The sequence below is a fragment of the Mya arenaria genome, chromosome 8, assembly GCF_026914265.1.
Source record: "Mya arenaria isolate MELC-2E11 chromosome 8, ASM2691426v1".
NCBI lineage: Eukaryota > Metazoa > Mollusca > Bivalvia > Myida > Myidae > Mya > Mya arenaria.
The window spans coordinates 18,158,340-18,169,118 of record NC_069129.1 but is presented as its reverse complement, the minus strand read 5'-3'; the positions used below and the strand labels follow the sequence as shown (position 1 = coordinate 18,169,118).

General features: G+C 34.3%; 1 protein-coding gene across 1 annotated transcript; it reads right to left on the bottom strand.

Moving 5' to 3' along the window:
• Positions 1 to 2,259: 2,259 nt before the first annotated feature.
• LOC128245065 (cilia- and flagella-associated protein 20) lies at positions 2,260 to 5,297 on the bottom strand. The gene is made up of 5 exons (XM_052963269.1): positions 5,116 to 5,297; positions 4,456 to 4,535; positions 4,083 to 4,194; positions 3,508 to 3,696; positions 2,260 to 3,210 (listed from the first exon to the last, which is right to left on the bottom strand). The coding sequence occupies exons 1-5, from the start codon at positions 5,197 to 5,199 to the stop codon at positions 3,100 to 3,102; spliced, it is 576 nt and encodes a 191-aa protein (XP_052819229.1). The 5' UTR covers positions 5,200 to 5,297; the 3' UTR covers positions 2,260 to 3,099.
• Between the last annotated feature and the right edge of the window lie 5,482 nt (positions 5,298 to 10,779).

Here is a 10,779-nt window from a genome sequence, read left to right as displayed (position 1 = left end):
TATATATAGCATGATTCCCGCCCAGGCCGGGAATCGAACACGGGGCACCTCCGTGAGAATTGAGTACGCTAAATGGACAACCAGTGCGTGGTTAGAGCACTTTGCTAGTGTTGTAGCAGTCGTGAGTTCAAGTCCCACACCAGGCACACATTTCCTTCCATAAACTTTAATAGTGGCAGCAGTAAACGGAAGGTGTGCCTCTGTCAGCCTTAAAGGTAATGGGGGATGAAGTGTAATGTGTGTGGGTAAGAACCAGCCGCCCGGTTAGCTTGGTTGGTTAGAGCGCGGTGCTAGTTTTCCGGTGGTCATTGGTTCGTGCTCCACACCAAGCGCACTTTTCCTCCAAAGTTTACTTTACTATTTATACCAGCGACTAAAATGTAAAATGAGTATAGCTTATGTAATACCAGTAAAACTGAGACCTGCATCATGATGGTGACAGCAGCATAGTAAAGGGCACAATGGATTTTCTTCACCTTGAGATGAGATAAATTACGACATTTGTCCCCTGACATCAGTTGGACTGATGTTTTGAATTGGAATGCAACGTTGATGACCTTTATTCACCACAGCTGATCCCAGATCAACAACTAGCCAAATCTGTGCTATATTGCCAAAAGCGCATTTTGTTACAAATAAAATCAGTCAACCCAGGAAGTTAGGCTATATCACACCGCCAAATAGCCCATGCGGTTTTAACAGTTAGTTTAGGGCGAATATAATTATTCCATGCAATGACATGCTCGGCATGCTTGGCACAAGGCAGGTGACCTGCCATAAGAGGACTCCCTTGTAACAAACCGTTGCATACAATATTGATTTAGCCAAATGCTGAAACAATGCACAATTCTTCCTTCAGAATTGATAAAGACACTGCATCCACAACCATCTCATATATACCGGTAACTAGATTTCAAGTAAGCATAACAGTGCAACCTCATTTACATTAATGATATGTCAAACAGTATTTATTTTACCAATAACAGCAATGACCAACTAATTACTAAATTGAAATTGCTTTTAATAATTATCAACATCTTTCTTAGAAGATTCCAACGTTCCAAGTTCCTAAAATAGCCTGCAGTCTCGAAAACTCCATCTTTTTACATGATTGAAAACCACATGTGTATCCTCATTGTTCCATCAAAACGAAGGCGCATTATCCTTATCTTGGAAGTCACCTAAACAGATTTCATAATTATGAAGATTTCAAACTTTTATTTTTCAAAACAACTTTTAGGGGCTTTACCATAATACCTCTCAAGTCCTTTCCTAACTTAAGCCTTTTTCATATAACACCGGCAAGGTCTTCGATATCACTAGTATGGAACGTAACAGCGATTCACAGCATCTTAAAAATGATACCGTATTTATTCTATTAATCGCCCATTCTCTATTAATCGCCCATCCCCAGTGTTCAGCCTGAAAACGACCATTTTTATGGCAAAATTGTGCAAAAACATTGCCTCCTTTAAATGTCCACCCCCCATTTTTTTTAAATCATACCTTTCAAACAACAATTTCCTGCTTTATGATCTTACATCTCTTTTTTGTCTTTACGTCCAAATATTATTATGATGACTGATTTTCATCTCATTTAAAAGCAATTATCTCTAACGCCCATCCAGTACTTTGAATTCGGGTACGATTATTATAAACGCCCAGGCAATTAATAGAATAATTACAGTAAATACTATCCCTTACTGTATAAAGGCAGTACCTTGGTTTAATGAAAGCTTGATCTCTTCCCTATTCTTTGTTCCCTACCAGTGTAAAATAACATCACCTCACAGAGGTTGTGTTTCACAAAGTTGTGTAATACTCCTAATGTGTATGTCGTGTAAGAATGATCATCATATTCACGATATCAAGGTTTTCTGCAAAAGGCATACTGATGGCCAATATCAGACCAGTCAAAATCATAATAATAAAAGAATGAAAGAATGATTGTGAATTTTTTAAGTTTTTAAAGAAATTTGACATTTTACTTGTATTATAACACACCTAACATGTTAATCTTAAACCAACCAGTTTACTAATCATGAACCACCTAATAAGACACCACAAGTCTACTTATAACTTTTTGTTTTATATTTTTGTATTTTTTCCTATGATGTATGTATATACACAAATAATAAAATGCGAAATATTAACTGAAAGTATTCAAAACACATCTCTTAAACAGTAACTTATGAACTGTAAACTTTCATCTTCTACTCAGGTTAAAACAGACTTAACAGCCATTAAAAATGATATTGCAACTTTAATTAAATTTAATATCTCACAGACAATTTTATTAAATGCTAAAGTGAAGCCTTAACACAGGCATTATATGGTACAATTCATTTTGGGATGAAAGATACTAGGTACAGGTATTGTACTAACAATAAATGTAAACAAATACATTGACAAAAATTGGCAATTTTTCATATATTTCACAAGAATTCGACAATATTTGAGGTAACTTATTTTTGGAAAAAGAAATAAATTTACAAAGACATTTAGCATCACAAGAGATACATGTGAGCTACCCCAAATAAAATCACATCTTTGAAACTTTTTGGATCTTGAAACGAAACATTTTATAATAACATAGCATGTAAAAAAAGACTTGTGCAATCAATATCTGCACGAATCTCACAAATCTAACCCGAACAGTCATTGTAAACAGACTCTCTTTAATCAGATCTTTTGTACCATCCAGTAAAATTGGACTGGATTAATCTGGAGATGAATCTCCACATTTTAGCACAGTCTGTTGCATGTTTCATTCCATTCAAACATCAAACAAGCATCATCTGTGTCACTGAACACTTAAGCACATAAATTCAAAATAAGTGTCTGAGTAGATGTGTACATGTTGTTTTCAATAACTTTCCCAAAAATGGAAGGCCTCAACAATTTATGACATTTTCAAATTATGTAAAATAAAAAAAAACATGTTAAAAATATCCACTATTTATTTGTTTAAAATGGTTTTGACTATTAAATATTCCATAACTTTGTATTTTGTAAGGTTTTATTTCCATTAAATGTTCCTTGAGTAGAGATTTCCAAATGTATGTACAATGTTTATAATGATTAGAGTCAGTGGTGAGGTTATTTCTTGTTTTGCACAGGTAAATAAAGCTTGAACTCTGCTGGTAATTCGTCTTCTGAATATAATCTGTCTGAGAAATACACACGGCGGATTCGGCAGTTTGCATGGATCTGAAAAATACATTAGGAGATGTTCAAATTCATTTATATCAATATGTTAAGAATCCAAAAATATTGCAATTTAGTATTATTTTTACTACAAACAAAGAGTTTACTCTGTTAATTTGGACACATGTTTATTTATTTCATGGTTGAATCTAATATTATCAAACAACATACTTTACAAAGAAATTGATTTTAAATTTATAATTTGCTAAGTACTTAACTCCAATATCCTTATTTTTACTACAGTTCTTTGTCTGTTTAAATAGCAAAACCTTAGAAAAAAGATTCAAAATAACATATTACCTGTACTCTAAGGGTTTCAATGTAGTTCGTTCCATACGCTCTTCTGGTGAAGTCTGACAAGTTGAACTGAATCTGATTCCATCCATCGTCCAATCTCATTGGCATAGTACAGATAAATGGCTTCACCCTTGTTGTGCTCTGGTAGTTGCTAGCCCTGAACCGTCTTCGGACATTCTTATCGTCTAATACCTGTTCATAATGAAACATTTTTAGAAAATTCTTGAAACACATTACTTTAGGCTCATATCATAATATGTGAGTTCTGTTAACATACCTAATATCAAAATATTTGACAAGTAATTATGCTTATGCTGGACGTATTCTGAATTAATAATTTAGAAAGCCTGTAACCAAAACAACAACCAAGTTTCCATTTAGTCATTAATTGGTTGCATAAAGTGATTTCCATACTAGTTCAGGTTTGCACCCTAGGTAGTAAAGGCAATCAGTCACAAACTAAGTTATACTGAGACAGCAATGGATTTGGCAGCATAGCTTATGCTACAGTCAAACAAAAATAAACAATCACTATTTAAGAATGATTTTTTAAATAGATTGTTTATGGATGTACATACCTGAACTTCAAATGTGAAGTATTTTTTCAAGTTCTTGATAATCATCACCAAGAATGGCAGTTTGATGCCGAGTGTTTTCTTTGGGTCTGCTGGGCATGTGATGTAGGTTGTGCTGTAATAAAATTAGAACTTGGTCAAATAAATTCAAAGAAACAAAAAATCTGTGTTGCTCAAAGTTTTAGGGTTTCAAAGTAGTTTAGAAAACTTGTGTTCTATTTTTTTAATCATTGTTGTTACAAGAGAAGTGCAAATAATTGATAGAAACATAAAACCAAATTGTGTGTAATTAAATAAAAGTTTATACATATTGCTTATTTAAAAATAGTAATTTATTTAATATAAAATCTTAAGTCATTATCTTGTTGACACTTACCTAACATTAGTTCCAACGATTTCTAAAACTAGTGACTGGATGTCGTTGTCTGTGATACGTTTTATGTGTCCATTTCGCACCTGCAAGAAATAATAAACAGGTTGATTAAGAGTTAATATTATGCTTTTAGCATAGCAACCATGTGATTAAAGCCACTGTCATGCATTTGTTGCAACATAACCTCATAAATGAAGCTGGTAACTAAGGAAACAGCAACTGCGAAGTTTTTTGTAAGGATTCACACTTGTTTACTGTTTACAGATAAATCAAAAGGTAAACCAAGTACTAATTAGGTTTAAAATTAACAAAGATCGCAATCTGAATAGTTATCAAAACAAATATAGCACTTAATAAATGTTTCATTCAAGTCGATACCTAGGACAAACAAAGAAATACACAATATGGAAGTCACTTCCGGTTTAACTTTTACACATTTTCTATCGCTATTTTACTTGAAAGTACATGACAATCACTGAAAAGGAATATACACCTGCGAAAATAAAGTATTTTTATACTAAACAGCTAAATGTCAACTGCGAATATAGAAGTCTACACCCCTAAATCAATGAAGATGTAACATCTCTTAAAACATCATGGTTGCCAGCCATGTCACTATGGCGATCAAAGATAACTGCAATGAAATGATGAAAAATAACTAACCTTTTTATCCCAAATTTGCAACGGTTTGCTCCCAATGCTGTACAGGATTGACAAGAAACCACTTTGAAATGTGTTCTTAAACATTTTGTTAATTAACTGTCACTACAAACACAAAACCTTTTTTATTTTCCACCACCGACTGACACACGTCTTACTCTCTTCGCTTCAAGTCGTTAAGTGAATACAAAGTCTCACTCGAGGTTGTCAAGGGGAAGTGAATCGGTCCGCGCACGAAGACAAGTTGCCATGAGAAATATGTGGACTATTTTCTAAAACTGATGTATCCATAGTAAAAATCTTAATAATTTTAAATCAAATGATATACTATTATATTTTTAGGATGTTGTTTGTAGAATGATGCACTAGCTGTTTTCAAAATCGGTGATGCATAGAACTATTTTTATGCGAATTCGTTCCGGCTAATTCCTCCCACGCTCAAATGGAGTTATCTTTCTTGATTCAACACATGTTTGTTTACTAATATTGTGAGTTGTATTAGTAGTAGTAGAGATAAGAAAAAAAACGTGTAGAATATCTAATTACAATAACACTTGATGAAAAATGTTTAAGTACAAACGTTTTGTGCAAGTTGGGGATGCATCGTTCATTCATTTATTATCCATCGTTTAAATGCATGCATTCAAGTATTCACTCAACACTCACGGTTTGATTCATCATCACTTCGTTTATTTATTCACCCACTGATCAATCGAAAACATTCATAAAACGATCACTCACTCACTCACTCACTCACTCACTCACTCACTCACTCACTCACTCACTCACTCACTCACTCACTCACTTTCACTCACTCACTTTCACTCACTCACTCACTCACTCACTCACTCACTCACTCACTCACTCACTCACTCACTCACTCACTCACTCACTTCACTTCACTTCACTTCACTCAATCACTCACCACTCACTCACTCAATCGCTCACTCAATCTCTCAGGCGGACTAGACATTCACTCGCTCACCGACTTTCACACTCGCTCACTCCGCTTACTCACTCACCCACTCACTTCACCAACTCACTCATTTGCGTATTCTTGTTCATTTTATTTCATTCATCTCACTAAGCCATGGATACCAATGATATGTAGTAATCATCTGTTTAAGTTTTGTTTTCATTTATCTCATCATTAATCCGTAGATTTCATTTTTTTTTCGTTCTTTCATTCATTCGTTCGTTTATGCTTTCATGCATTTATATTCAAAATAATTACCCACGTCAGTAGTTAGTTAGGTAGTTAGTTTAGTAGTAGTAGTAGTAGTAGTAGTAGTAGTAGTAGTAGTAGCTAGTAGCTAGTAGCTAGTACGGTAGTAGTATTGGTGGTGGTGGTGGTGGTGGTGGTGGTGGTACGTGGTACGTGCTGCTGCTTGTGGTGGTGGTAGCAGGTAGCAGCAGCACATTTAATAGAACGATGAAATCAATGCAGTGGCAAAATTGTTCTTCTTCATTAAAATATGGTTCCATACTTTTCAAGGGCGCATGCGTTGCCGAATATAAATCGGTGATCCTTGTAGATCATTTATTGAAAATCTTTGCTGTTCGACAAAACGGGGATTTTCCTACCTAAATTTAAAAAAAAATATATATGCAGTATGTATCTTATTTAAATTTCCAGTGCAGACTTAACTACTGTTTAATTTAGTCCATTTATTCGATTTTAATGTATGTTCCTTTAATATGAAAAAGTCAAGAAATCTACAAACGAAATTAATACGATTAAGAATAAATGCTGGGCTTAATACAGTATGGATGTAATTCAATATAGAATTAGAAGGCGTTACAACAATCATGGCTTTCGCTAAACCACCGAAATGCTTGCGTACAACAGCACGTATAACCGTTGTTATGAAGGTATTTATTTTCATGACACTATAGATGTTATCATATTAAAACACAACTGAAGTTACATAATTATTTAGTTCAAGGAAAATTCAAAAATGAATGCACAATGTACAAATATATAATATGTGAAATGTTTGTGAATGGATCGGAAGAGAAGCATTTTAAAGTTCCTGAAGTTCCATGATCATCATATGATAACATATGTGTAACTAAAAAATTATTTACTATTTGCCACTACATGAACCTTCACCTTTATTCAAAATCAATACATACACATGTATAACAAACATGAATTTTGAGTAATACTACCTTTCACTACTCACTTAATAATGTATTCATGGAAAATATGAATCCCTGATAACAAGATTGTAGCCGTATATTTAATAGCTGAATACGCAAAAACATTAAATGAATGGTGAGCGCTAAAAGATTTACTGCGATCTAATATCGTTTCATAAGGTAGAAATACCGCGTTTTCTGCATCTTTCATTCAAATTAAACTCGATATTTCCTTCATAGAAACCATTGATTTCGACATCTATTCTTCCTTTTTGGTATCATGATTAAAACAATTGTATTAATTGTGGTAAATCTTATTTCGGAGTAAGATTGCATCTTAAACATATCACAAGCGGGTTAAGAGGGGGCGCAGCCGCCGCGTCCCCCCTCTAAACTCGTCCTAGTTTTTATAATAATATGGGAGAAAAAGTAATAAAATAATACGTTCAAAATGCACCATTTCGATTGTAAATTGTTATTTTTTTTGAGGGAATGACCCCAAATCCCCTTGCAAACAGTTTATGTCATATATACTTTCGGTCCGAAGGGGTGCATGTCAAAAGGTTGCGCCCCTAAGTTACGTCAATTCCTGCGTCCGCCCCTGCATATAAAGCACGCTAAGAGCAAAAACATCATAGCAACAGAGAATCACAACTCATATATATTTACCTGTAATTATAAGATAGCTTATATTGTTAAAAAAATTAAGAATCGGATGACATCATTTTTTTAAGATTTGTTAAGAGTTGTAACAGCGTAAATCATTTATACTAGTAACAAATATTATTTTCTTAATTCGTTATCATTTATTATTTTGGACATTCTTTCTTATATAACTTCTGTATAAAACAGGTTTCAATGATTCACAGTTCGCCTACATTTTCATGTGTGATATTTTTCTTGTGTGATATGTTGTTTATATATGTATAAATATAAAACAAACAATGTATTATAATATTCCACGTTCGTTATTCATAGTTGTTAACATGATACAAAGTTTACATGCTTGTTTAGAACGTTGTTAAAGTTAAAAACGTTGTAAACGTCATCATTTTCAACTTTAAAATCCTACCTGCTTTGAAAGTTTAATGGATACACTTGTGATCTACTCAATTTCTGACACTATCTGAGGCAACGTTTTAGCTGAACGTGTTTATGTTTAAATATATGGCACATTATCAAATTAACCATGTCGTTCATCAAGTTGTTAACTTTAACAAAGTTCTGAACTATCGGCCTATTGTTTCATAGATATTCTTTTTTACGTCTGTAAACATTTCCCCTCACGCATCACAGGCGTAAAAAGTGAGGCGTAAAAATGAATCTATGAAATATATTTATATAATTTATATTTATAATATACAATGAATTGATGCAACATCATTGTTTATTATTTATACTCATTAGCAAAATAATAGAATGCAAATAATATTTCAGAGATTCATTTTTAACAATGCATATCTTTTACGATCAAGAAAATTATAATTAAAGCTGCCCTCTCAGAGATTTAACATTTTTATTTTCTGTCTTGGAAAGAGCAATTTTTGCGTAAATATCTGCAAACAAATGATAAAGATTGCTGACAAGGGATCAGATCGCAGATTTTCATATTTCCGTTCGAAAAATAATGTGTTATGGCTTAAAACCGTTACAGTAGGAGTACCACACTACTACAAAACACAACATATACACTGTTATATACAATCAGCAAATACCCAGTTGTTATTTACAACATGTATATGTGTTCTTTTTTGACTAATATTTACACATACAACAAAAAAAACATAAGTTAATGATATTAATCATTTTCAAACTTGCGGATTGTAACTTATTGTTCTTTATGTGATGATACATCTTTGTTGCCCACACATTTCATTGAAAACCGTAATGATATGCTCAGGAAGGCTGAATGCATGTCTGTCAAATAGCTCCTTTGAGAACCAAGTACAGTTAGGTAGAATGTTTCGGCGTCTGCAATAAGTTTTCGGTTATATTGATGTCCAGCTCGGTGACTTCACAAAGAAATTTCCATCTTAGTCGTTCTGTACTCGTGCATTCGTTCACGAGATGAACTTCCTCGCCTTGTAAACACATTTGCGAGCAGGCAGAACATTCGATGACAGTGTCTGTTTTATATTTTCAGCATTTTTTTCGAATACCGTGCTATCCCTCGCCGAATCGAAGGTTTCGGGAGGGGCATATTGTTTTGGCGTTGTCCGCCCGTCCGTCATTCCGTCCGCCCGTCAGTCCGTCCGGTACCATATATTGGTAGGCATTGATCAGAAAATGTTCAAACTTGGTCAGAATGTTTCCTTTGTTCAAATCTCGACCACTTGTAAAAGTGGGTCACATGGGGTCAAAAACTAGGTCACTAGGTCAAATCTTTGGAACATTCTATTTATTGTTGTCACCCTCACCAATCCATTAAAGGCCTTTACGTGTAAAGCTGTCAACTTTAATTGCGGTCTTAGCGACTGCCGCAACCTCATAGCAACCAGTATTAGAGAACAATGTGAGCTGTTTATAAAAAAAGAATAACAGGTCACTTTCAGGTCATAGAAGAACTTGACAGCAACACTTTAAATGAACATCTTTCCGTGTACCGTTCCGTCTCGTCCTCCTTTTTTTAGGACATGGATGATATATATTTGATTCACGGACAACTTTTGAAACATTGATTAGCATGCCTCAGTAAAACAGAAAACTCCAAAAAGAATTCCCCTACCTTACATAAACTCCAGTGCGTACCGTAAACTTCTATACAAGACTCGTGAAGCAAGAAACACCTTTACCAGAAATCAGAACATGACAAAGTTGTTAAGCTACACGAAGTTCAGAAATCTTAAAACCAAGGTATAAAGAGAATCTAGAGCTGTTTATTTCCAAGAACGGTGTAGGGGAGACCCAAATCTAAAGACTTCTGGCCGATAAACTAACCTTTTACTCCCACAGAAACCTACAATGTCCTACATGTATTTATGTAAGGGAAACAACTAGGTCTACAGTTGTACCAACTATAAATACATGTACGAATTGTCTTTCTTGAGTAGGGCGGATCATATTAACTAAGATTGTTACGGAATACTATTAGAGCCAACGCGATCCCGACTCTCGCCTTTTGAAAATGTCCTTGAAAAAAAACGCGGCATTTTGGCACTTTTTTCCAATTTAACAGTTCCTTATATAGGAAAACCTATAGTCAGTGAAAAAAGATGCGCCGATGCAACAATAAATATCGCGTTTCAGTTTTTCTCCAAGCAGACTTAAAAAGATGCACCGAAGGAAATATCAAATCACGCATTCTTTTATCATATTTTAAATGAAAACACAATAGTTTTTTTGAACAAAGTGCTACATATTTAACAGAAAAAAAGATGTAAACAAACAAATGTCATGTTTTTCTTTGACAATGAAAAAGCCGAGGTGGGATCGCGACGGCCCAATAGGATTCCGTAGATTGTATACAGGGACACTGTCCCCCCCTTCCCCCCCCCCCCCACACACACACTCCAAAATCGTCCAAAG

Excerpts from the sequence above, each read along its gene's own strand:
- LOC128245065 (XM_052963269.1), bottom strand. The coding sequence starts at position 5,199 with ATGTTTAAGAACACATTTCAAAGTGGTTTCTTGTCAATCCTGTACAGC. Across the intron at positions 4,195-4,455 it reads ATCGTTGGAACTAATGTTAG|CACAACCTACATCACATGCC; the intron begins GTAAGTGTCAAC and ends ATTTTATTACAG. Across the intron at positions 3,697-4,082 it reads ACTTCACATTTGAAGTTCAG|GTATTAGACGATAAGAATGT; the intron begins GTATGTACATCC and ends CATTATGAACAG.